The following is a 27,921-nucleotide window of genomic DNA, read 5'->3' as shown; positions in this document are numbered from 1 at the left end:
CAACATACACAAACACGTGGAAGAAAAAGATGAGAGAAAAATGTATGTGGAATGAAATCTTCAACATAATCTGCTGACAAAAAAATACAGCGGTTAAATGTATACCCTGACAAAAACTAGACTGAAACGTTGACAGTTTTTGTTGACTAAAAGTAGACGAATAAAATTATGTTATCTTGGACTAAAATATAGACTGAACTGCTAGATTTGTAGTCGACTAAAAATGGACTAAATAAAAACGGGATGAGGTTGACTAACTTTGATAAAAACTAACAAGCGTAATTGAAACTGAACTAAAACTGAAACTAAATTTAAAAATGGTGGATACAATTAACACTACTCATACTACTCACCAGTTACATGCATAAATTTACATTAGTACGTTGCACAACAACATATGGCCAAGTCATACTCACCGGCCACATATGGCATAATGAGAACCACAATAAATTATGTTTTTTTAAATAATATTGTTGGCAGTGGTGACAACTAATATTATGGGCATTGATTATAGCTTGCTTTCTTTGTTTTAATTTTTTACCTGTACAATTCAGGGTTTGTTACTTATTTACTTTTAGTTCAGTCAGTAGCCTACTTTTACTACTCTAATTATACACAAGTATCTGTACAGACTCCAGTTTTAAACTTTTAAATCAGCTTTAAAACGAAAAACATAATCAACAACAATGTATAATTTTGAAAAACAGAATGACATTGACAATAATGCTAGCAAATGCATATTTAACAACTTTTTTTTCTTTTCTTTTGATTTATTGATATCAGTTCTGAAAGTAAACTTAAATCCAAAACAAAGATTATTTGATTGACTTGGGAATTTCCGAGCTGCACATAAACGCACCAAAAAGTCTTGCCAATTACTGGAGTTGAGTTAAGACCGAGAGGACCCTCGACGCACTAGTTGGTGTGTGAGCGCTCCTCCAATGACCAGCTAAGAACGCCCCACTGCTCCGTTTCACGCTGCGGGGGTGGGGAGCCCAGAAGTTTGGATTCGGCCTCGGTAAAAAAAATGGGATTCGAGTTGGACCGCTTCAATGGAACAGTAGATCCGGATTTGAAATGCAATCTGTGCAATAAAGTTCTGGAAGACCCGCTGACTACTCCGTGCGGCCACGTCTTCTGCTCCGGCTGCGTTCTTCCTTGGGTCGTCCGGCAGAGCAGCTGCCCCGTCAAATGCCAGAGGATCTCCTCCAAAGAACTGAACCACGTCCTGCCTTTGAAAAACCTCATCCTGAAGCTGGAGATCAAATGTGACAACCATGTGCGAGGCTGCGATGCGGTGGTGAAGCTGCAGAATCTGGCCGAGCACGCCGGCATGTGTGACTACTCTCCGGTCAAGTGCAGGAATAAAGGATGCAACGAGGTGCTCAGCCTGCGGGACGTGGATGCTCACATGCGGGAGACGTGCGACTTTCGAGCGGCGGGGATCTGCGAGAGCGGTTGCGGCTTGACGCTCACGCTGAAAGAGCGGCGACTAAACGAGCACTGCTGCGTGAGAGCCCTGAAGGCGCACAACAGTGTGCTGCAATACAAAATGATGTGCCTGGATAGCGAGTTCAAGAAGCAGACGATCGAAGCCAACCAGAGGGAGAAAGCACTGCTGGCGCAACTTTCCGCCGCTCACGGGGAGCTGCAGATGACGGCGGTGAAGTACCAGAAGAAATTCGCAGAGTATAGCGAGAGGATCGACTCTCTCACCAGAACGGTTACTTTCTCCTGCAAGGTAACAAGCGCAGCTCTGTTTTAACAATGTGTGTGCATAGTGCATACTTGAGTTAAGTCTCCCAAAACAAAGTGTGGAGTAACTATTGTATCCAACAACCGAACCCGATTCAGAGTTACTTGGTTAGAGGTCAGAGTTTACAGGAGCTCTCCACTTAGGCTCAGGGCTGTCTTGTTTGAGACATGGATGTCAGCTGTGCCTCTGGCCAGCTGGCAGTCAAGGGGGGAGGGCCAAATATTTACTGCAGTCTTGTACACAACAAGAGCCGGGTTCCACTTATGTTGGCTCCTGGCCGCACACTTGTTTAGGGGTGTTCTGTCATCTGAGGGTCACCTTTCATTCAGACAGTCATAACAAACTAAAAGAATGAATCTACGAACACCACTTTCAGCTGCAGTTGGAGTCTTTGGGATAGTTTGAAGCCCCCCCCCCCCCCATCTCACAGTGTGGCGAATGCTTGTAAATGTTTGTGAATGTTGTTTGTTTGTTAAAGGTTGCAAAAGGTGTTTTCAAACAGGTTTACTTGTCACTAAATTTGTTTTTTTTACTAGTCCTAACACACATTCTTGTAAACATTCTTGTAGCCAAGACATTTGAACATGTTCATAATTTTCCCACAGCACACCTCATAATCTCTCACAACACACCGATGTAGTTGGGAATTACTATTAAAGGGCAAGGGTACAATATTCCCTCAAGAGATTTGTATGCGGAATTAAAGAAACCATACTCAATTGAATACATTAATTCACCCATGATATAAGGGACAAACAAGCTTTATTTATTTATTTATTTATTTATTGTTAATGCTTATGATTTTATTTGTACAGTATTTTCATATATTTGCATAGAATCTTGGGTAATTAACCATGAAAAAGAACAGGTTCTACAAAAAAATTTTTTTTTAATCACTTTTACCAAAAATAATGTTTCAGTTTAGGACTTGATTTGTGTCAACTGTCACATTAAAAAGTATACAATTTTAGTCAGAGGTCTAAGAAGAATCCAAAGTCTGAAATACATTGCAATAGTATTTAGTTACTCTGATATGTCATATGTCTACATAATAGTATATGAACTTGTTTTATTCTATTCCGAAAAGCCACATTTTCAAAAGTTTGAAATGTCATGATTTTTTTTTTTTAGTATGAGAAAAAGCATTTTCTTCAATAAATCTCACATATAGGGGTGTAGATGAAACACTCCTTTATTACATGAATCTGTTTAAAAAAAAACAACAACAAAAACATACAATAGCTGTACATGACAGAGTTGACAAAAACTAACGGTGTGGACAAAAAACATATAAAAGAATAATATATATATATATATATATATATATATTAACAGACATAGGCGGCCACTGGCAATGGATGAACTATGATGAGTCTTATATACTGAACATACATCTAAAAGTATACATATTGTAAATGTAATCATTTACAACTATTAAAATGTTTTAAAAAAACTTATACAACTTAACCACTTGTTCTTCTCCTCCTTATCAGCTACCTGTACTTCCCCTTCTTTACTTTTATGTTCCTCTCCCCTCCTTCACTCCTCCACACCTTCAATCTTCCCCACTCTTCCTTAATCTGCGACCAAGATGCTGACATTCTATGACATCACATCAGGATCTACACTGAAAATTCTCTCATTCTTGACTGGAGTGGTGTTACATTTTCCAATAGTTTTATGATTATGTCTTCACCTGGACAGTAAAGAAACATCCCTTCTGCTAACGTTGCTGTTGGACCATGGAGATGTAGAAACTCCACTTTCACGTCTTGGTGCTCAGTATGCACAGCAATGGTCTTCACACTGCTGCTAGACAATCACCATTATTCAGGTTGCCAACAGTGGTTACTTTTATTGTTCAGAGACTCGTCATTCATTGTCTGTTAATATAACCATGAAATAATATTTTAATCCTTTATTATGTCCATAGAATATCATGTTTTCACATTTAGAGGTTAAATGTGGTATTGTCAACTCCGTCAGTACTAAAAACTGACAGAGTTGACAAAATGGAGTGTCAGTGTATATTTTCACCAAAACATATATTGTACACTGTAGCTAGCTTGATTTTACCCAATTGTGAGCCGTCCCAATGACTTCACAAAAAAGTCTAAATTCAATTCAGTGCTGCTTAAAATTATTATTTTTTTTTTAAAGGGAAGACAGGGTTGACATGTTCCAGCTGAGACTGTAATAAATATAAACATTTTTTATCTAAAAAAAAAAAAAAAAAAAAAAAAAAAAGTAAAACTTGCCAGAGAATCGAGAGACACTTCTTGCAGAGGACAGGTTGATTAAGAGACCTCCTAACTGCAGACCAGACAAGCAAACAAATTGAAATTCACATTTAAAAAAAGAGAGAGTTAAAAATGACTGCTAAAAATCATATTCAAATACACAATTCCTTCAACTTAAACTTTTTAAGCATGTACATTTTGATCAATTTATTATCTTTAATATAAATTAGACTTTTTTTTATGTATGACAGGTTTTGTCATAACTCTCAGAATCATATTGAGAAACAATTGTTCTTCTTTGCCGTGTTATTCCAAAGGAAAATTGACAACCTCAATGACTTCCTTTATGTTCCCAAATAAGTTTGTCCAACCACCCATTCATCTCCCTTTTTACTTGAGGTTTTTATTTATGCAGTATGGGTGTAGATGTAGATGTGTTCTAGCCGTCTAGTAAATTGAACATCAGATGCACTGATGTAAGGCATGGATGAAATTGCTCACGGTGGTATAAGACAACTTGCCGGGTAGCAAAGCTGCTTGTTATCCTTTCTTTGACAGCATGTCACAGTCCCACTGAGATACACATTCATCACATAATTCCCAGTGTAGTCCTCTGTTTTGGCAGGCCTTGAACAAGCATAAAAGAAGCGGCAAATGTTTCTGGAAGTGAGACACAAAAGAGACATGCGATTTCTTTTTTTTTCTCCTTCTTAATTGTTTTTTTTTATAGGGAACAGTAAAGCTGAGACCAGTCTCAGAACACAATGTCGTTTTTGTGACGTCACTGATCAGGATAAAGTATCGATCGATTATAGTGAATGGTAAATGGACTGAATTTGTGTTGTGCTTTCTACACCACATTCAACCATTCATACACCAGTGGTCGAGTGCCGCCATGCAGCGTCCCACTGGTACCAAGTTAGGGTTCAGTGTTTTGCTCAGGGACACTTCGATTTTTTGGTTACCAGGGTTGAGGGTCAATCCCACAACCTCTGGTTTAGGAGACGACCACTCTACCACCAGGGTTGGGAGGGTTACTTTTAAAATGTATTCCGTTACAATTACAAGTTACCAGCTAAAAAATTTAGTTAGTAACGTAATCCAAGTACCATAATATTAATGTAATGTAACTTGATTACTTTGGTTTACTTTTGGATTACTCCAATACCGAGTATGCTCATGATAAGATAACAGAGACAAGATAAAAATAAATATCACCACAATATATATTCTATACAATGTGCCCATGCTATTTGTGGGGGTGATAGGGACTCGGGCAGCCTACAAATAGCAAAAATCCTTGTGTAATTAAAAAGCATGTAGGCTATAGATTGATTGATTGATTGATTGATTAATGTCCATGTGCTGTTTTTGAACTGTCACTGAAAGCATAGATGGATAGATAGATAGATAGATAGATAGATAGATAGATAGATAGATAGATAGATAGATAGATAGATAGATAGATAGATAGATAGATAGATAGATAGATAGATAGATAGATAGATAGATAGATAGATAGATAGATAGATAGATAGATAGATAGACATCCAATGAGAATGACAACGTGAGACATCAACTGCAAAATGAACTTTTATCCCAGTCACAAGTTTAGCCGTATATATGTTGTGTATGATGTTTAAATAGTGAATTGGTGGGAGGAGGATTTATTTGGAGGGTGTAACTCACATTATGGTTGTAGGCTAGCGGGCTAGCTAGCAAGAAGCTACAGCGCGTAGCATGCCGCTGGACTATCAGCTCAAACTTTCGTTCCGAGTAAGTTCCAGTGAATACCGATCGCCATTTCCTCCTCCCGGCCGTGAAGCTTTTTCAAACCGCCCGCGTGTGGAGGGCACGACTAGTCAATTCGTTTGTCCCCACCTCCCCGACATGTAGCAACGGTCCCAATTGCGCGTGCTCTCTCTCTCTCTCTCTCTCTCTCGTGTACATTGTAATCCTCGAAGTAATCCCCACTTTTAATAAATGTACCTGTATCTGATTACATGTAAGGGAATACAGTTAAAATGTTTTTGTAATCTGATTACGTAAAGGCGGTACATGTATTCTGTTACTCCCCAAGCCTGTCTACGGCTGAGCCACATGTGATTGTTTTAGTGTTTTACCTCTATTATTAGGACTATTAATATTAGTAGTATTCAAAATATGAGTGGTGTAGGTGCAGATAAGCGGAGGTGTGGTGTGCGTGTTGCTCTATGTTTTCAAGGGAGGGTGATTATATAGCCAAATCTGCCACGGTCATCCTTAGTTGCTCTGGACTGGAGTGTTTGCACAATATGGTTCAGTAGTCTCTTTTTTTCTTTTTCTTTTTCTTTTTCTATCAACCTTTTTCCAGTTGACCTATTACAGAGTCTCCCAAAACTAAGTAGCAGCAGCAAACAGCATTACAGGGCAGTATGTTTTATGTGCTTTTCCCCCCTATAACAATTAATTAAAATGTGGTAAAAAGTTAGACTACACTGCACCATATTTGGTATGCTCTTGCTTTTCTACTGGCTTCATGTATTCAATTACTTAGTCAAAAGGTTGGGGGATGGAACTATGAAGCATGTGCAGATCATCTTAGTCTGGTCCAAATTAGCCATGTGTTAGTCAGAGTATGAAATAATTTTTGCCAGACTGTTTACGTGTACAGTATGACAAAGGTTTCAGTTGGACTGAACCATGAAAACATTTTTTCAACAAATCTGTTCAAATTGGCCTGGATGGTCACTGGCTTAACGTGACAGTTGTTCTGCCGTGTGTTTAAATTCAGTTGCCCACACCTCCCTAATCCCCACTTGCCTGCATTCAGACCCATTTCCTTCGACTATACGTCACGTCTTTGTTGCGTACCCACTGCATGCATTTGAAAACTGTACAAGTCCAAAGTCTACGTGCTTTCAACCATGCTGTGGTCAGCAAAATGCTCCGCTCTTGAGTCTTGAGCACAGTATGAAACACTCACATTGGTCAACCAAATTGCACTTGAAAACTTTACGGTACACTAGATTACTTCCATGTGACACCAAATTGCTTAAGTGTCTTCCATGTTGTCTTGCACAATTCTTGAATTGTGTGAAAGATGTTTTTGTGTTGCAGTATAATAAGTCTTTTGCAATGGTTGCAAGGCAGACAGAATTTGGATGACGTCTAGAAAGTGTAGCTGTTGCTCGCTATTGTTATGCCAAGTCATCAGTGAGAAAGGGTCTCACTGGCAGGACTTTTATTTTTACCACCTGGACATACCTGATGCTTTAGGAAATGTACAACCTCCTGAAGAGATTCTTCTCATTTAGGGATGCAAGCTTTGTGAAAGTGTTTGCAGATGTGTGAGAAAATGCTCCTTAATTACTCTGAGTTCATTCTAATGTCTAATCTCTGACTAAACATTAAAAACACCTACAAAATCCATCCAATTTGTTTCAGGGCTTTTGGCAGATTGTCATAGCTCAGTTGCACATAAGGGTTCTTATTATTTTTTTTGAAATTGTCGTCTTGGTTTGCTGACGTGCCTTGCTGATGTGAAAGCATGTGTTGCTAATGGTGGCCTGACACAATGCAGGGCTGCAAATTCCTCAACGGCCTGACATGCACTTTTTTTTTTAGTCTATGGCAGTCCGGATGCTATACATGCCGATAATGTCTATATTTAGTCAGTGGAACATGTATGAAGTGTTAGCTTGGAAACAACCCAGGCAGCTTATCTCTAAAGATTACCTTATTAACTCTTAGTACTCAATTATACAACAGTGTCTGGTTTTATTAAACATTCAGTGACGTCCACATTCAGATGTTAAAATGAAATCAGAATTCATTCTCAGTAATTGTCAGATTGGAAAGCTACAATTGATAACATATTGTAATCAATAGTTTTCCACTTGTGCCATTGTTGTTGTTTTTATCTTTTGTGACAGTGCCAGTTACTTTTGGGGCCTTGTCAGACCACCAACCAAGAAGAAGAGATATTGTCCCCTCAATGATCATAAAACATGGCAGTCAGATTTTTCCCCGTGTTCCATTTCTTTTCAGGGTGTCTGTTGATCCTTAAAATGTCTGAAAAGGTCTTAGAAAACGGTCTATAGGCCTACTGTTTGGACATGATCACCTTGAAACTTTGTCAATGAAATGCTTTATGTAGAGTATGATGTTATAATATAGCTAATTGTGGCTTCACTTCAAATTTAACCTTCAATATCCTTTTCAAGACTATGAGTACCCTGCCTGGGATCAGATTTAGATTTCAGCCTGTAAAGACAAATTCCTTGTGTGCTTTTACATCCTTAGCCAATAAATCAGATTCTGATGTTTTCGAAAGAGGGACAATGAATAGAGATCTCGATACAGCGTACTTTCTATTCTTCGTTTTTGGTAATTGTAGTCAATTTAATGTTGACTTTCCTTATTGTACTAACTAGCCAGGACACAGACATGCAAACCACTTTCCTATGTTGTAGTAAGTTCCATTTCAAGTTTCATGGTCATATTTTACCTCTTTGTCTTTTGTAATGGCATAGCAGGAAAACATAAAACTAAACAAAAACACAAAAACACACACAACGCTTTTGTGGATTTAACCTTTCCAGATGCTAACTGAGCTGAAGTCCCAGATTATAATATTGTTCTACTACTGTAACTCATCTGTAGATGTATTCTATAAATGAATGTGAGTCAATGCTGGACTATTCACAATGCTGCGTGTCTCTCTATATGCCCGCAGGAAAGAGATACTAAAAGTGTGGCAGTTGTCCTTCTACGTGAGGGCGGATCTCTTGGGTTTAACATCATGGGAGGAAAGCCATGTGCGGTAAGTTAAAAGCAGACCATCTTCGGAGATTTCATCTCCCCGCTAGTGATCAGACAAGTGTCATATACCAACTCAGGAATGTAAAGCACACACTTACAGCACCACAATCCTTCCCTGAAAGACTGAGTTTAGATGGTCCAGTATATTTTCTGTCTGTGGATGAATGGGACTGCAATTACGATTACATTTCATTGTGGTTGTATTCATTTTGCTTGTGGTTTTGGCACATTACAGATAAAAAAATACTATAATTACTTTTATGAGCGTTAAATATGGGGTCATGTCTGTGACCTGACTTGTGTCTCTAATTGAGGAAATTTTGGTGGTGAGGTCATCACCAAAGGTTGTTTCGTCTGGCTTTTACTTTCCCAAGCTGTTATGTAGGTATTCTAATCCAAGTCTGAATTTGAATATAATGCCACACACTAGTAAACAAGGAGAGTGTTCTTGTTGCTGTGGTTGTAAAAGGGTGCTATCGGTATCTGTTTCATTCAGACTGCACTCAAGTCTTAACAAGTTTTCCACAGGCACAGTGACACCATTCTCTGTAGCAACATCGATTCTGACATTGAAACTTTTTATGGCAGGAAACTATAAAGAAATCGAAGTATACACGTCTCAGTATTGCCAACGCTGCTTGCTTGCTGTCATGCAAGGCCCACGCTCATGAAAGAACTGACATTATACATGGCCTTTGCTTTTCTACTAACCTCAAAAACCAACAGTCTGTGGAAGAGGCTATTAATTAAGATCGGGAGAGCTAATGTCCATTTAGCTTCTGACATACGTTTTTCATGTGGTTGTCCTTTAGGAATGGCTGCTACCAGCAATCAGATGCCAGATTTTGTGGTCTCCACTAGACCTTGTTTGTCTGCAAATGTCAAGGGTTAATTGTAGGGCAAAGAGCGGGGGTCTTGGAGAATTATTTGCAGGAAAGCTGTGTCAAAACTGCTACTGTATGCTGTCTTTGAAAAAGGAAGGAAGCAGATCCAAAATTGTTAGTTGTAATTTAAAATGTTTAATTAATTCGATCAATTACACTGTACTTGCACTGTTTTGCAAAATGCTTTTAAATTTGTTCAAGTCAGTCCTACTCGAGTGGTGGCCAGAGCAGACTGGCGTATGTCCAGGCAGGTTCAAAAACACATATTTTATTAATTTAACTCCACCCCCCACAACAATATCATTGCCCACGCGGTTAATGTACAACTGAGGGCATAAATAAGATTTGTAGTTAAAAAACTGAAAAAAATGCATTCTTTCTGAGTTTTCTCATGTGTGTCATGTTGTGCCGATAATCATGCCTAATCATGCCACAGCGTGAATGTGTTATTTCAAAAACTTAAATGCATGGCTAATTAACGAATTTGCCTTAAAAACGTATAAAAACGTTCTATTTTAAATATTGCCATTTATACGTTTTTTTATGTTTTTTATGCCAGAGCATACAAAAGGCTTAGATGCAGCCTCTGACTTAAATAGGTCGCTTAAAGCAATGGTAGTTATTACAAAAAACGGTCAGCAGGTGCCAGCAGAGTATAAGAGATCAACCAGGGCCATGTTGCAGCAAACTCTTTTCCCCAGTGTTTTAAACAGATTTGTGAAAAATGATGAAACTTAGCTATATTCTAATGCCAATTGCTGCAAAACGGAAACAGATGAAAAAAATAAACTCTAATCATCCTTTTGGTATGTTCCATGTTTTTATAGCAATAGAACACACTATTCTGTGGGCTATGCAAAATCAGTCAAAATCCAGTAAAACAGCCGGGAGCGAAGGGGGTTACTTCAGTGAAAATGGCTGGGAGTCAATGAGTTAAAGGATTTATGCTTCCTTTCTTGTCATTTGTAATTTTCATTCATAAATTGTATTTTTAACAATAATCCACTAGTAATTAAAATCGTAATTTGTGTCTAGTAGTCTTTGCAAATGAGATTGTTTGATGTGGGCCTATTTTAATGCTTGCACAGTAGTTTTAATGGTATGTTTCTATCAACCTCCTAAAACATAGCCTAGCCTACCAGCAGTAAATTTGACACTTTCTACATGTCAACTTTTGAGTGTGATGTGTTTAATTTCGTCCATAGGATGATAATGACAGCACTTCGAATGAGGGGATTTTTGTGTCCAAAATCACTGAGAGTGGACCAGCCGATAAGGAGGATGGTCTTCAAATCCACGACCGGATTATTGAGGTATGTGTCTCGCGGTCCAGTCATGCAAAGGGGGAAATTTTGAAATGATATTGCAGATGGGAAGTTGGATGATGTATCATGCCTATCAACACACACGGAATATTTATGTCTCAGCGACTGCACAAATCACCTCCAGATGACAACATGACATCTCAAATCAGCATTTTGGGATTTAGCTGTAACCAAGAATATGAGTCCAGTCTGCGATGGCAAAATGTTGCAACACTGAGTTCTTTAGTTCAACACTCGAACCATTGTTAAGTGAGACTTCATTGCTGCTGGAGATTAACCTAAGGCAAAACCAGAGGTGGGTAGTAATGCGCCACATTTACTCTCTTAAATTTGTACCTTTTGAAGTAAGTTGCTCTTGACAGAGGAGTTTTATTTGCCTTAAAAGTGAAGTTAACCCAAAAATTGTCTTTACAATAATATGTTGTGTGTGCCCCCACTAGTCTAAACACAACATTCTGAATATATTGTGTTTGTGGAATATGAGTTAAGCAGCAAAATCCACCCGTTTAAATCTATCTCAGTCGGTGGGCATTTTTTCACTTGCTGTCAGCTTAAGATGACATCACAGTTGCACATGGTTCAGGTAATGACCAATCACAGCTCACCTGTTTTCTGAAGCTGAGCCGTAATTGGTCATTACTTGGGCAACTTTGATGTAATGTTCAGTCAACAGCAAGTGACAAAATGGCCACCACCTGAGGTTGATATTAATGGGTGGATTTTGCTGCTTAAAACTCATATTCCACATACACAATATTAATCGGAATGCTGTGTGTAGGCTATGGGGCATAGAATATATTTTGAAGAAAATTTAGGATGTTGACTTCCCTTTTAATTTATGTTATTTTATAAAGATTTCTTTATAGTTTTAGTTGATGTGATATTGTTTGCCAATTTCTAAATTTGCTTGTTCCTATTGTATATTTTTATCAATTAGGCACTCATGCACTGATTTAGAAAATTAATACATTAGAAGTGGCTCGCTATTTAGTACTTTAGTAATATTTTCAATGGATACTTACTAAATAATTAAATTAGCCGAATTATTAAGTCATTTTTGGGAGGACGGCGGGGCTACCTTTTACTTTCACTCGTGTCACATTTTAAAATAACAGTGCTCTTGAGTGAAATTGTTTTTTGGCTACTCTACCCACGTCTGGGTTCTCAGTGAGAAAGAGAAACAGCGTCATCCCTTTTACTGCATTTATGCTTTTGAAAGATTGACATAATAGGATCCTACTTTTGAACAAAATCTTGTATGAAAAGGCCCGCCATCCCTAAGGTCAACTCGTGGGATGTGTTCAAAAACTGCACTTCACAAAGGTTGCTTTTATGGAAGGGTTGTCAGTCAGAATCTTACACAATGCCAATCCTAAACAAAGAAGTTTCTGTAGATTACAAGTGTGGATTACCGCACGCCGCAGGATGACAAATATGGTTTGTCGCACACTTGACTGTCAAACCTCAATCAAATTGCCACAAGCTTTTTGACCAATGCTCTTCTAACAAAGATGTTTGTGGCTAAATGTTTAGAAGGAAATACTCCCCTCTCTGTCATTCCTGTGCTTGAAAGCTCCATGCTGGCATGGAGGTCGCAGGACGCAAATCATGGGGCAGAGAATGTTACGTTTTCTAGGGTGTTGTTGGGCATAACTGATGTTAAATTCTGTCCGCTGTGCAATTAAATTGAAGTTTGCATGACACTGAGGCTTGTTTGCTTCGTGCTTGAATACATTGTGCATTTGCTTGGTTGGGTGTGAGAGCAAGTAAACAAGCCAAATGTTTCGGTTGTTGGTTGCTTCTGGTGGAAAATCTTGAAGATAATATTCTTTACCAACTTTATGAAAAGCATTACAATTTAAACGTGTTATTTTGCTTTAACTCAATGTGGAGGAAAGTCTTCGTAAAGAAAATAAAATATGAAGGTAAAAGACTTGAGCCTGAGGATGTGGCAAAGTGTCACCTCTTTGAGAGGCTAAGGACTTCGTAAGCGTTTGTCTCCTCCCGTCAGGGGTCACCACAGCGAACCGCTTGCATGATTCATTTGGCACAGTTTTCCCGCCAGATGCTCTCCCTGAGGGAGTGCCATTTGTCCTGCAATGGTGGCAGGTTACTGCAAGGCAGCAGCATGTACTGCAAGCGACTATAACGAATGATTCCGTCATCAAAATGCTGAAGTTTAAACACTTCAGTTGAGGGTTGTTGTTCCACATTATAGCTTTTTTTTTCTCTCCCATGGGTAACCTGATAATAGTGCTGGATCATATTTCGAGTGCTCCCTTTTTGTTGGCTGGCTTGAGCAAGACTTGTACTTTAAAATTTCACTTCAAACACGCAAGTCATCGTGACAAGCTTGCAATTGTATTGGTTGCACGTTTGACCTCAGGTGAACTCTGCTTTGCTATTTCAGCTTTATTGAAGACACTGAAACCATTTTGCCCAAAGCAGCTGCATGTTCATATGTTGAAAACATCTCCTCGTGGCCCTGTTGTATTTTGTATACGGTATACTGGTAGGCTTTCCTTAATGCTTTCTCGTCACAGTAATTATCATAACCTATGTGTCTAGAGATAAAACAATGTGTTAAGTGTCGCGTAAAACAAGAAGAATCAGCCAACAGCACGGACAGGTGTACGTGCTGTTGAGGCAGAAACTACGGCACTTAGAAGTGTTAATTCCAGTAAGTCAATATGGACGTGACATGTACATGATCAGAAACGGCTCGTACTTCTTCAATAGGCTCGGGTGCGATAGCAGATGGCTTTCCTCTAACTGTGCTGTTATGAATCAGCACATGAATACGCCCTTGTTCAGTTATGTTCACATTTTTTTTCTAGAGACCCTCACAACCTGAAAAATATTAGCTGTGAGGTCGTGTTTTTTCTTTTTTACTTTGGTTAATTGTTTGCCAGATAAAATAAGGCTTTTAATAATAAGTATTGCATTCATGTTTTACATTGAAATCAGCATAATGCTAATGGATTATTTAGCCACCCAATTGTTTTCTATTTACTGTGCATCACTTAGACAAGTCAAATTACTCAGCCTCAATTGTCAGTCATCTCTTTGATCAATATTCACATTTGTTGGTATTTGGTTTATAAAAAGAAGTGCAGTTGAGAGACCAATTTGATATTCTCTTAACTGTGTAGGTAAGTTTTACTTTGTACTGCTTTGCATATTCACAAACATTGTAAATGGGGACCGATGTACAGTACATCGTTTTAGTACCCAAAACATACAACTTTGCAGGTTTTCAAGTCTTTGTAGACTCTACTTAAGTCCACTTAAGCATGATATAACTTGGAACTTGCAACATGTAATGATGGTTACGAAAGAAAGCGAAATATAGTCTTTATTTGTATTTTTATTATCAAACATATGTTGTATAAGTCCTGGAAGAATACAACTTTTGAAACTCGACTTTTTGAATCACATGGAACTGGTTGGTATTGCAAGTTAGGATGCAATTTCCAACTCTAGGAAAGAAAATGTTTTCATCTTTAATTACCGTATGCAGAATACACATTAAAAAGTCAAAATTGAAAGTGGAGCTTAATGTTTTCATAAGAAAGCAAATTTTTTGTCATTAAAATGGCCTTTTTATTTTTTTGCAAATATAAAATGAGCAGCGTGTGTTTGTGCCTGAACTCGTCATGATGGAGAAGATTTTAATGTGGCAAAGCGTTTGAAAGAGTGTGAAAATAAGAAGAGAATGGTGACACCCTGGACAGCCATTGTAAATGTCACCTTGTAAATCCTCAGCAAACATTCTTGGGTCGCAAAGGGCAAACAGCAACAAGCACTTTAAAATAAACTGAGGGAAATGCCAATTCTAATATGGCCGGTGTAGGACTTTATGTGCGTGTGTATGTCTTTTAGAGGAGAAGGAGTGGGCTAGCCAGCAGGAATGTGTTCCAGCTACAACAATATTTATATAAATGTATACACTTCTGAACTGCTGAGTGCAGAATGGAAGGGCAAAAATTCCACAAAAGAACCTTTTCATTCAGTCGCAACAAGGCCATGAGGCCAATGACCATGTTGAAGTGTCCTTGAGCAAGACACTGAACCCGGCGTGGCAGCAGCCAACCTCTGGTGTGTGAATGGGAGGCTATGTCAAGCGCTTTGCGCACTATGGCTAAGAAAAAAAGAAAAAAAAGTGCTATATACATATAAATAGCAGTCCTCTTTCTAGCTAAAACACAAATCAAATCAGCTAAACTATAGAATATGACATCATGATTTGACATAACATTTTCCCATCATCAGATGGTAGTGGGGTGAAATGAAAGAAAATGCTTAGGCCTGGTACATAACACAATGTTATAAAAAGTAAAATAGTCAGGCATTACCTCGCGTTAGAAAATAAATGATGTCTCTATTATAGACTCCAATTTTTAAACAGCCCACAGCTGCACTTTCTTACTTGTCACTTATGTTCTGAGTTCCGAGCTTACTCACAGTGAGCCACTAAACACCCCAAACCTTCCTGCATTTCCTTAAGTATCAAGTCACCATACAGGAGACAGCTTTTAAAGCCAGCCAGCCAGCCAGCCAGCACTTAGCAGTTATTGACAGAAATGTAAATTGAGCTTTGTCTCAGGCACACATGCCCCTATGGCTTTATTTTTCATTTGTTTGCATACCATGCTTGAGCACGGCACAAAAAGCTCACTGTTGATCTGTTTTTAATTCTTTGAGGTGTAAAACTGCTGCAGAAATAAATGCAAGTTCAAGTGCTGCATTTAGTCTATTTAGCATTCCTTTGGCATATGAACTTGACATAATTTGACGCAGCACACGGCATCCTCAGCAGGACGTTCCTCCATTATTTTTGAACCTGTGGGGCTAAGCCGAACAGACAAGCAAGTTATTTCCCTAAGGAGGATCACATGTTGTTTGGTATTCGGAGGCAAGAGGCAGTTCTTTGTCGAACCCTTTATTGGATTTTAAGCCCTTCGCATGCAATGTGTTTACTCCCCTGATGGGCAACCTGAATGCGGCCTTGCTCCTCTCCGGACCCAGACTGCCTTGTCGGTAGCCACATCACATTCCAGTGTCCCGTGGTCCAGATGAGGCAGGAACAGGGCATTCAATCAAATCACACTTTAAAGAGTGTATACTCGGCTTTTGGTGTTAGTGGCTCTATGCAGAGCTAGTTTTAAGGAGCGAGGACAAGCACATGTTTGTTTTCTAGTGGGGGAGAGGGGGATTTATAAGATGTGTAGTCGTTTCATTCTGGAGATGGTGTGAGGTGAGCTTATGCCTCTCTCCAGCCAGAAAGCAGTTTTTTTTGTCTGTGTCCCGCACCGCACACACAATATCGTATTTTCCACTTACTTTAAACCGGCCGAGTGCTCAAACGCAAGCCGGCGCTTGATTTCTGTGGAGACATCCAGTCTGGGTCTACTGTAAATGTGTTTGCTCGGCCGTGACACCGCTTTGGCTGGCTCCTGCTTTTTAGGAGCTAGTGGGTTAAAAATTTATGACACCTAAAAGCCTTAAAGACAAGTGTAATTAAAGCTAATTTTGCTGCCTGTCAGCCACTGGCCTTGTGCAAACGGATCTGCAACAATCGGCTCAGGTTGCTCAGCCAGCTGCTTCTCATGTCGGCCCCTGACCCCCGAGCACAGACTGCCTACTGACTCCTAATTAACTACCCTCAATTAAACCCTAATAGGCTGATTAACAGACTGGCTGTAATGTCTGTTTCCTTCCCTTGCGGCGCTCTTCTGAAACCACCACCCTGCTCGATCGCTCTTTCTACCTCCCCTTATCTCGGGCGCTATCTGGGCCAAGATGGGTTTCGCACGGAGCGGGTACAAACGTATTCTCATCCTGTAGAATTCCTGTGGGTTCAAAGGCATTTTATGATGCAAATAGTTTTGACTACAGCACTTGAATTCTCATCTCATCTAATTTATGGTTGATTCATCTCAGTCCAACAAAAAAAAAATTATTTCAGCTCTCTTATAAAATCAAGTATGCTTGATAATCTTCTTACTACAGCAGGGTAGCATTTTTTTTTATAAAAAAAAAAGAAAAGAAAGTTAGTATGGTAATGTTCTTCATTATGCTGTATTGTTATTTTTATGCCTTATTCCACTTAAAACAAATTCATGCCAAGCACAGAAAATGAATGTGGATTGGCAATGGCCGACCTGCACAGTGGTGGGCTATCTATTAAATGAAGATGTGAGCTGCCAAACCTCAGAGATTATGTTAAAAATATATCAAAATATTTGAAGCATTCAATTCCTGATTCAAGGCCGAAATTGGATATTTCCTATCAAAATTGACTGCGCTTCACACCTTGACAGTACAGTACAGATAGATGGGTGTATATACCCTACACAGATAACATCTCCAACACTCCAATGAGTTTAATTAAATTAAAATGAAGATACAGGCTGATAGTGAATTAAATATGTTTCCGTTCAACAGTTGGGCTTTAACCACACACTATTTTCCACATCAGTCAAAACAGTATAAAAAAAATAGTTTCCATTTTTATGGAGTTTTGCTCGGGTGTGATGATGAAGTTGCTTCATCTCCCACTGCAGTATGACTTTAATCACTGCTTGTCCTTCATCTGTTAGTTCGACCATATATATATATGTGTGTGTACATGTACAAGTTTACTGATTAGAATTTTCTAAATTTGAGTTAAAAAAATTGCAATAATCAATTTATAGATTCGTATTAATCTGTTGACTTCCTACCAAGTTAGAAAGTAAAGCTCGGTCCCCTGCTGCATGAGTTCTGTTGCACTTAACACCTACTGTAATTTTTTGTCCACATTTGTAACACACGTTAATTAAAAAAAAAAGTAAGTACCTGGACACCAAAGTTATTATAGATAACAAAAACTAACTACATAAACAAAAATGAAAATACTTAATGTTAGTTTTACATTTATAAACCTCTTTAAAACTATTATTAAAGAAAACAAATCTTTATTTTCACTGTTGTCAATTAATTTAACACACAAACCTTTGAGTTGATTTTAAATGTAATTATTTCAGTATAGCTTCAACAGTCGTTTGAAAATTGTAGTTTATTTTATTACACAACACTTTGAGACCTTTTTTTCCTCTTGCACTTGACAAATACTCCATATTAGCGATGGAAAAGTATTGATATGAGGTATCGGATAACTGGTCTTGTTTCAAGGTATTCATGACTGTGGACGATACCAGTATCGGTCTCCTGATTGTAGCCGTGTAATACCGTATTTTCCAGATCACACTTGTTTTGCATAGGTTGGCTTTTCCTGCGACTTACCCCGGCACGACTTACACACGACTTACACACGACTTATCACAGACAGCCACAAGAGACCACTCTAGACTTATACTATTATAAACTATATATACTTAATGCGACTTATACTCCAGTGCGACTTATGTATCTTTTTTTTCTATCCAATTATGCATTTTTGGCCTAGTGCGACTTATAGTCCGGAAAATAGTAAGCATGAATTACAAAAAACAAAAAATTAAAGAATAGAGAAAAAAAAATTAATAGAAAATTGGTATAAATTTTATGCAATTTGATGGAAAATGCTATATTGGGATATATAGGTCCTTCTTTAAAATAATCTGTGATTTTTTGGTAGGGACATTTTTTTTCTTAAGTACTAGTAGTGTCAGTTATTAGTGACTACTCAAGGGTTGAGTACAGTACTCGTATTGGTATCAATTTGAAAAAAAAGTGATATTGAACATCACTACTCCATATTAATAAAATAAAATAAATGACAAACCTAAAAAAACTGACAAACCTACTATGAAAACTAATTAAAACTAAATGTATAATAATATTAATCATAATTGGAAGAAAAAAAAGTCAAAATGAAATTAAAAAAACAACTATAATGGAAAATAGAAAACTATTATATCCCTGCTGTGCACTCAAAGTTTGGACATATTCCATATGAAAAGTGAATAGGAGCAGTATGTTAATGCATTGAACTGGTTCACTACTTCATACGTGTTGTACTGGGGCAATGGCCAACACTGCCACTAACAGATGTTGGGTTTCTTTTTGTAAGACTCCTCTAGGACTTCACAGATGTAAAGAATCACTGAACATAATTGCCCCTCCTGTACAAGACAGATGTTCAGCAATATCTGCGCTAATTGGACTACATCAACTCCTTTTTCAGTGATAAATGTGGCAAAGCTGCCACCACTCGAATTCTTCCAAGACTCTCTCGAGGAGGTGGGGAGGGTCACTTCCATTTACCCGCCAACTAGTGGAACTGGTGTCCGCTGCGCTGCCTTTTCTCATGCAAATTTGTGCAAATAGATAGAGAACGCTGTCTGTCAGGGTGGTTCTACGCCTCCGCCTTCCCGCTTTGCATTGGCCTTTCTCTTGTTCCCTCAAGAGAGATGTTCCTTTTTAAGTTTTCACTCAAGACTTCCTCTTTCCTTTTTGACGAACTGCCTGCAGCTAGCAAATGGCTCATGTTGTATCTTTTTTTTCCCGTCTTCCTCTCCTAGTTGGAAAACTACCGCTACAGTGTGCTCTTTCTCAATGCCCCCCCCCCCCCCCCCCAAATACACAAGTGGTCCATCCGTTTGCAAGAGCATACTTTGCCACCTTAAGAGTTCTCCTTCACATTCATGGTGGTTGAGATTTCATATGGAGCGCCTTTTGGATCTGCAAGTACTGTTTAGTTCAACTGTGGTGTCTCAGTCTGACCAGTAGGTGGCAGCCATGTAATGACGTACATGAAGAAGAACTAATCTGACATCATTCATAGCATAGCTGAGAAAATAAGAGAGGTTGGAAAACGTGGGGAAAAAAGAGAAATACGAAACTGGTTGTTGACAATTACAACATGGACCAATCACGAATGTCTGGTACAGACACAGACAGCCATAGTATAAAACTTTGAAGCACTGATTGAAAGCTAGATGCTAATGCTATCTATCTATATTATAATGTCAAACTTTTTTTATATACAATTTTTCTATACTATTATGTCAAACTTTTGTTAACTGCTGTTACATGACACGCAGGAGCAGCCCAACTAAGTAATGAAGCTTACTTTTTTGTCAATTCCAAAGTGTGGATGGATGGATGGATGGATGGATGGATGGATGGTTTTAGTGACATCTACGAACATGTAATGCGGCAACACTGCCTGTTTGAGCTTTCACATCGCGAGGACTGGTGTGATATCTATGTATCTATTAAAATCTATGATGACGGTAAAGCCACTGGGTTCCCAGAATGCATTGCGTGGCGCAATATATTTTAATTACTGATTTAGATTAATTATAAAAAGGTTGTCAAATATGTGTGATTGTGTTACATATACGTACTGGAATTGCATCTTAAAAGGCAGCTGTCGGCTTTACATGCCTTTAAAGGTTTTAGAAAGGATTTTACTACAAATGAAGTTGTCTGATTCACTTAAAAATCGCTTTATCTACCTGTAACAGACTTGTACTTAGTTAACAAACAAACAAAAAAATTCATTAACTGTGGATGTGACATGGCGGGAAATTTTAGATTCTAAGCCCCGAGTACGTAGCTTGCATAGCTTCTTCCTAGCGCTTTGCGTATATGTTGTCGTTTAAATGTAATGCTGCTCAGTTTCTGCTATTTCTCAATTTCCCTTAGGGGATGAATAAAGTTATATTGAATTTAATAGAATTTAATGGAATTTAATTGAAATGAAAAATAACCAAGAACTTAAGGACTGAAAGAGCAAAGCCAAACAAAAGTTATTTTGGGCGAGTCTTTTCAGCGATGGCGTGCGCTAAAGCAGCAGAGAGGTCTGAAGATGGATGCTTTGGTCGACTCGCTAAGTTTCTGCTGGGCAGGTAACTTCAGTTTACTTTTTGAGTAAGAACTATACTTTACTTAAACATCTTAAGTTGTATAATGACACCAGCGTCAAAGCAGCTCAACGGTTTGTTTATTGACGTTACATTTTCTGCATAAAGACTGCGTAAAACTGTAAGAATATGTCGAAGATCCCAAAGAACCCGTCGGGCTGAATCCTCCCTTCGTCCTGCGTAAAAAGTAGGGAGGAGAGGGGGTGTTTTTACGCCCGTGCACTATTGAGAAAAGCACAAACAGCCGCTGGGCTACTCGTTCGCCGCAAAATCCTTTCTAATACTGATCATAAAACAGCCACATGACATATTTTATTAACCGTTATTTATTGCATACTGTGCTTTAGGAACATTTACACAACACCAAATGTATTTAAAAAATGTTGCTTTTATTTGTATTCATGGAAACATACCCTTTGTTGCGTTCTTTTATCAGTGCATCTTGTACCTGAGGCAGAAACGTTTGAGCCCTCTAATTGCTTTCGATTCTGTCATCCGATAGTGCTTTAGTATAGAAAATAACTGTCAAGTTAAGGGGATGCTCGGGACCACCAACTGAGCATGCAGAGACCTGCGCCAAGATCAACGCCAAGGTGTCAAGATAGATATCTTCATCGCTTGCTCATATGCAGAATGTACAGAATACTGTATGTAGCATTTAGTAGTACAAATACACGGCCTGACGTGCTGAGGCAGCCATTTGTCTCCATCTTGGAGTAAGATGCAAGCAAATATTTCCCCAGTTTCCCTCCATATTGCAAAGGCCAAATGGTTGATTGATACGTGCAGGTGGTAAAGTATCTTTCTGAGAAAGTGTTCCCAGCTCAGTTGAAACTGAATATTTTTCTCTCATTGCCGTCTTATGAAAACAGTAGCCTCAAAGCACAAAGCTGAAGCAGGCCATGAAAAGAACAAGAAATGTAATATAACATCTAATGTCTCCAACGTCATGCCTATTCTGACTGGACAATAGGCTCTTTAGTGCTGCGCCATCCGCCCAGCAGCCTTGGGCAGACTGTTAAACTCCACAAAATTAAACCTTTTGTCACTGTAGTTTTCACACACCCTCTTCTATGTCAGTGGGGCGATGGAAAATGATCAAGGGAGGCAGCAAGGCAGCCTTTATTTGGCTATTTTTTCCAAGTGATAAGTCTTCCTTTTTTACACGTTAACTGACTTTCCTAATCACAAGGTCACCAACAATGGCATGAACTTTCAACATGAACAACAGGAGATTTCAAACTGATATCTGCTTCCCTTTTGATTTCATATTGTATGGCATCATCCAGCATTATCCTACCAGGACTCACTTTTTTGCTGATAAGAGCATGCAAAACATGGAAAATATGAAAGCACGTGAGCTCAGGAATCCACCTAAAGCAGTACCGATGTTCAAAGTAGATAAAGCCACAACCAACTTTAATATTCCGTCGGATATTTGACACCATTATTGAATTTCAATTGCAGAAGCTGTGATTTATTTTCTAATGGCATAAGTGAAAATATGAATGTAATTATCCATATACTCTGTGGTCTTTTCTGGAAAGGGAGTCAGTCAGTGCAACAACAAGGCTGTGTTTCTTTGCACTCCAGAACTTCTATATCAGGCCAACAGCTGCTACCTCTCAGCTTAAGCATGCTGACTTTCACACACTTGATCTAACCCATGGTCCTTTATTTTTGGGATTTCGGCTTTGAAAATAAAGAAATACACCCCTCTATTTTATCTCTGTAATACATAAACACCATGTTATATGTCTGTTGTCCCTTTTTGTGTCATTTGTTGGTGATTTTGGTACTTTGCAGCTGTCTTACGAAACAACACTGTTTTTTGTGTGTGTTTTTTTCCATTGACTGACATTCCTTGAACTGAAGCAAGCGATTGAGCAGATCAAAACAAGGCCTTTATGTGATTTAACTGATTGTGGGTTTGGTTCTGTTCGAGTAGCGCGACTGCTCCTCCGTCAACGACCTCCTTAAAGAACAAATTCGGGACAGGCGCCCAATACAAACTCAAACATCTGTCATACCATCTACGAGCTGGTTTTGGTTAGGCCTGTCAACGTTTGGTGCCCTCTGTTTTCTTTCTTTTTGTTGGCATGCTATGATATGCCTGCATGTCTTAGCAGCTCACATATTTGTTGGTTACAATAACGTTTTCAACGTTTTCACCACATTTTTATACTCGCTATGAAAACAGGAACCCTGCCTGGCATTTCTTTGCATGTAGAGGTTAAGCAAAATGAAAGCCTCTCTGTCTCATCTGGACCCCCTCCCAGTTCTTTACCTCCAAGAGGCTGGCTTGCTTCTGCACACAAACCACAAATGTAGCACATAATCCCGACACACTGTCCTGCCCTCAGAAACTAAAAAGCATTTCACATCCTACATGCCAAATCTCCACTTCCAGAAGTCACACAGTTCATACAATAGGAAATGGACTTGAGTTCGTTTTTCAGTTAGGCTACAATGAGAAGTTGTTCCAGACTAGTCATATTTGTCACTCGGCAGGCAGAGTCCAGTGATTATTTTGGTGTTGAGGTCCAAATAAACCCAGTGTGGGGCACAACCTTCCTTTTTTTTTTTTTTCTTTTTTTTTTAAGAGCTCAGTATTGTTCATTCGGAAATGTCATCATCATTGCTCTTTTTTTTTTTTTTTTTTTTTTTTTTTTAAATATATATATATATATATATACACATATATACATACATATATACATACATACATACATACTTTTTTTTTTTTTTTTTTGTGTGTGTGGGTGAGTATGTGTGTGTGCGTGCGTGCGTGCGTGTGTTTGTTAGCTCACCAGAAAACCTATTAGAAAAAAAAATCTTATACCGTTCACCTAAATCGAACACCAGGAGACCCGAGGGGACCGAAGAAAACCAAGGAAGGTGAAATCCAGCACCGACCAGACACCCCCCACCAGAACTCCTCCCCAGCCCAAGAAACATCCAGACCCCAACAAATCCAAAAAACATAAAGTCAGGGAGGCCTCAAGAGACCAACGGAGAGACCGAGAAAAGGAAGGAAGGACAGACGAAGCCGCGTGAGATCCGAGACACCAGCCTCCACCGATTCAATAACCTGAGGAGGAAACAGATTGTGTCTGAGTTTCGGTAGATGCTGGTGTGGTGGATCTGGCATGCATGAAAATCTCCACCAAAGAGGGGAGCCGTCGACCCCCGCCGGAACAGAGCAAGCGCAACACCTCAGGGCCCCCCAGGCCGCGGCAGCGCCAAAGGACGACCCCCGGGCCCCACCAGGGCCACCGGCCAGAGAGCAAACCCAGGAGCAGGAGCGCCCCCCGCCCCAACACGGCCCGCGCCCCCGGCCCAACGCAGCAGGACGGGGCACTGCAGGCCCACCAGGCACCCCACCGGCCCCCAACCCCCGCCCCCCCCACCACCCCCGCCCCCCATCCACCCCCCGCCACCCACCCCAACCCAGCCCCAGCCGCCCCCATGCCCCCAATCCCCCAGACACCCCCCACCCCCAGCACCCCCCACCCCGCAACCCCCACCACCGCCCCCCCCAACAAAGCCGCCCCCCCCCGACCCCACCCCGACCAACCGGCAGCCCCCCAACCCCCGACCAACCGGCAGCCCCCCAACCCCCGACCCCCAGCCCCCGGGGACCACCCGCACCCAGGCACCGGCGCCGAAGAGGGGCCGGACAGCGGAGCGGAGAGGGCAGCCGCGCCCACCCCACCCCCCGCCGTGTGGAAGGACGGAACACCGGGGGCAGAAGGGGGAGATGGGGGCACCGGAGGGCGGCCGACACCCCCGAACCCCAGGCCCAGCGGGGGAAGGCCCCGGTCGTCACCCCAGCGTTCTTTGTGAAAATTAACCCCTGTTACTGAGTCCGCCAGCTCGCGGACTGGCGAACTCTACCCCTAAACCGTGAATGTGACCCCACCCAGTGTATATACAAGTGTGTGTGTGTGGTGCATTAAAATTAGGAGCAGGTGAACCGGAGCCGATGGAAATGATATTCCCACGCTCCGATCCACCCGCCACCCAAGCATGTTGCTGAGTGTATGTGGTGCATTAAAAAAAATAGATAGGGCGGGGGGGGCGGGGGGCGACACGGACAGGGGACCGCAGCACTGCTCTATACTGCGGCCCCCAACCGATGGCACCCCCACAAGCCCCCAAGCCCCCCCCCCACCCACAAGTTGTGTGGTGTATTAAAATTGGAGGGGAGTTGTAGGGTGAAGACGGTGTTTCCACCCTACCCCACCCCCCAAAGTGTGTTATGTGCCCTATATGTCTATAAAAGTGTATTGTGCAAACCTAGTGTAGTGAGTTAAGAGGTGTGACCAGCGGGGCCCCCCCCAACCGGGCGGGGGCAGGAGGCGCACCGGCCCACCAAGCCCCCACCCACCCCACCAGGACCCCGGCGGGCATATGGGACCCGTCCGGCGGGGCGATAGGGCTCGCCCCCCGGATACTGGGTCCCGCCCGAGGTGTCAGGACGCCCACCGGAGCGGGGCGGGCACGACACCAAACCCCAGCCACCCCCGCCGGCCCCCATAGCACCGAGACCCGGGCCATGGATGGAGCCCCCGGCCCAGGGGAGGGGAAGGAAGGCGTACCGGGGAAGGGGAAGGGAGGAGGGAAGGGGACGACAAGAAGGGCAGGGGGCAGCGGCAGGGACGCAAGGAGAGGGGGAGAGGAGGAGGAAGGGCGACGAGGGAGAGGGGACAGGGAGGCGGAGGACGGGCGGGGAGAGGCGAGGAGGGAGAGGCAGCAAGGGGGAGGAAGGGGGAGGGGAGAGGGAACCACCGGGCACCCCGGCGGCCCACAGGCCCCGAACCGCGTCGCCGGGCCCAGAGCGACGGACCGCGCCGGAACGGCGCCGCCCCCGACACCAGGGAAAGCCCCGCAACGCAGCACCCCCCAAGAGACCCAGGGAACGGCCAAGACGCAGCCGCCACCCAGCAGCCAACAGAGGGGGAGACCCGCCCACTCCCCGCCAGGGGGGACAGCACCCACAGAATTAACCCACTGGCATGCCGTGAATCCGAATATCAACCCCTGGTGCCCATCGGAGGTGAACAACCTTCCTAATTTGAACCAAATGCACTGGACATTGCAACCTTTATGCTGAACCCTAAAGAGCACAAATGCTGAATTGAATGTGTTTTTACACTCTTCCACAAAGTTACATCAGTAAGAAACAGCCTTGGTTCATCATCCGAGGAGTTCATTTATCCATCCTCGTTTGTCAATGATTCAGGAGACAATGTCTTAAAGAAATATACAAAAACTTACGTGAACCCACCTTCTGGCAGTGGCAGGCTGGCAGCATCCTCTTTTTCTCTCGCTGTCCATTTCAACTTAGTGGCAGCGATAGCTGAATCTGTAATGACTTGGTTCTGAGAGAGCTGGATTGAAATTCCCAAACCCAATGCAGATATCTGTCTTTTTATCAAGCTATGTATCTTGGATGTTAAGTGAATTTGCCCAAAGAAAGTAAGATTATATCAAAACACAATCTGTTGATTCCTTTTTTTCTCTCCTCACATATAAAGATGGCAAACATCAGTGACTACGTTTACATGCTGTCAATATTAAGGCTAAGGTCAAAATTCTGGTTTCTGAAATATTCTGAATAACCCGTTGACATGCGTGAACGGACAGAATTACTTCCATTTACATATCCCGATTTAAACCGCTATGCATGGACGTCATTATGCAAATAAATTTCATTTCCGCTTCACACTTTCTATGGTCAATAACTAGGGATGGGTACCGAAGACGATACTTTTTTTGGTATGGACCGATTTGGGTCTGTACCTCCGAACACCGATTCACGTCTTTCTAAATTGTGATTGTGCGGGAGTAGAACAGTTGCCGATTTTCCAAGGCGTACTTGAACGCAACCTGTACGAACACCTAATTACTGACGTCGCCCAATCGCGCAGGATCACACGCTAAGAATACATTTCCGGGTTTGCCAACGAGCGAGATTTTTGCGGCTCCAAGCCAAACAAATACAGTTTGTGAAGTATGAAAGCCTCTGCGTCAAGTGCAGGCTGGAAAATGCCTGGTCCCCTGCAATGAGTGCACGGCTGAGACCAACAGGGAGATGTTGGCGGCGTCCTCCCTCGCTACACCCCGTGCACGTCGCCTGCATTAAAACTGAGTTATTTTGTTTGTTTTTTGCTATAAAGTCTAACATGGGTTTGAACTTCGAACTCAGCACGCGGCAGGCTTTACGTTCTTGAAAAACAACTGGACAAGAAACGAAGATAACATCAATTATTCATTTATATACTTACTGTTTAACTTCGTTGCTTGTGTTGTTCATTGCACAGACCTTTGCTTCAAACTTTGTTTTTTTTGTAATATTAATTTATGTGTATTTATTATACTTTAGTAATTGTAAACTGTTATACCTTTATTTTTACTATTCCTATCTGGCTCACTTGCTTTGTAATTTGTCAAGTTTTATAGATTGAAAAGTAATTGTTAAATTGATTTTTAAAAAGATTTTACTGTTAAATAAATAATGATGAACATTTATTGTTACCACCCAAATAAATAAATAGATACAATTTAAAAAAGTGTGTGAGAGAGTACAAAAGTACTGAAAATTGGTACCGGTATTGATTCCCAGATACCGAGAATTGGAACAGTACCGGTTCAAACATGAAAGGTACCCATCCCTATCAATAACAGACATTATATTCATGTCACTCACCACCACAATAATAAACAATGGATTCTTCCTCGCTGGTTGTTTTTTTTCCTTGCTCCTGCTGTGCTGCGTCACCATGTTTGTTGCTTCCCAATGTGTTCGTAAGTTGAGGACTACCTGTAACGTGAAAAAGCTGTGGAAAAATCCAATGTATTCAAGTTAGGCTTGCTTAACGAGTGGCAAAGATGGCCGCCGCACATAAAGTGGTTCCTGTACTCATTCCGTTCAACGGAGTTAACAAGATCGCGTTTATATGACCAGATATTGGGGTTTGAAAATGGGTAACACAGTGCTCTTGTACGTGTTGATATTTCCATTCATGTATACCTTGAATTAGAATTTGTGTAAGG

General features: G+C 40.9%; 1 protein-coding gene across 1 annotated transcript in view; it reads left to right on the top strand.

Moving 5' to 3' along the window:
- The first annotated feature begins 887 nt into the window (after window positions 1-887).
- Window positions 888-27,921, top strand: part of pdzrn3b (PDZ domain containing RING finger 3b) — a 101,060-nt gene continuing 74,026 nt past the window's right edge. The window contains exons 1-3 of the mRNA XM_086087768.1: window positions 888-1,741; window positions 8,714-8,800; window positions 10,889-10,996. Coding sequence (XP_085943894.1) covers window positions 1,028-1,741; window positions 8,714-8,800; window positions 10,889-10,996 — 909 coding nt within the window. The 5' untranslated portion in view covers window positions 888-1,027. The remainder of the gene's footprint in view (window positions 1,742-8,713; window positions 8,801-10,888; window positions 10,997-27,921) is intronic.

This window comes from Leptonotus elevatus, chromosome 10 (assembly GCF_054856555.1).
Source record: "Leptonotus elevatus isolate MCC_2025b chromosome 10, RoL_Lele_1.0, whole genome shotgun sequence".
In the NCBI taxonomy this organism is placed as follows: Eukaryota; Metazoa; Chordata; class Actinopteri; order Syngnathiformes; family Syngnathidae; genus Leptonotus; species Leptonotus elevatus.
The sequence above is the reverse complement of the archived record's forward strand: the minus strand, read 5'-3'. Positions and strand labels throughout refer to the sequence as shown.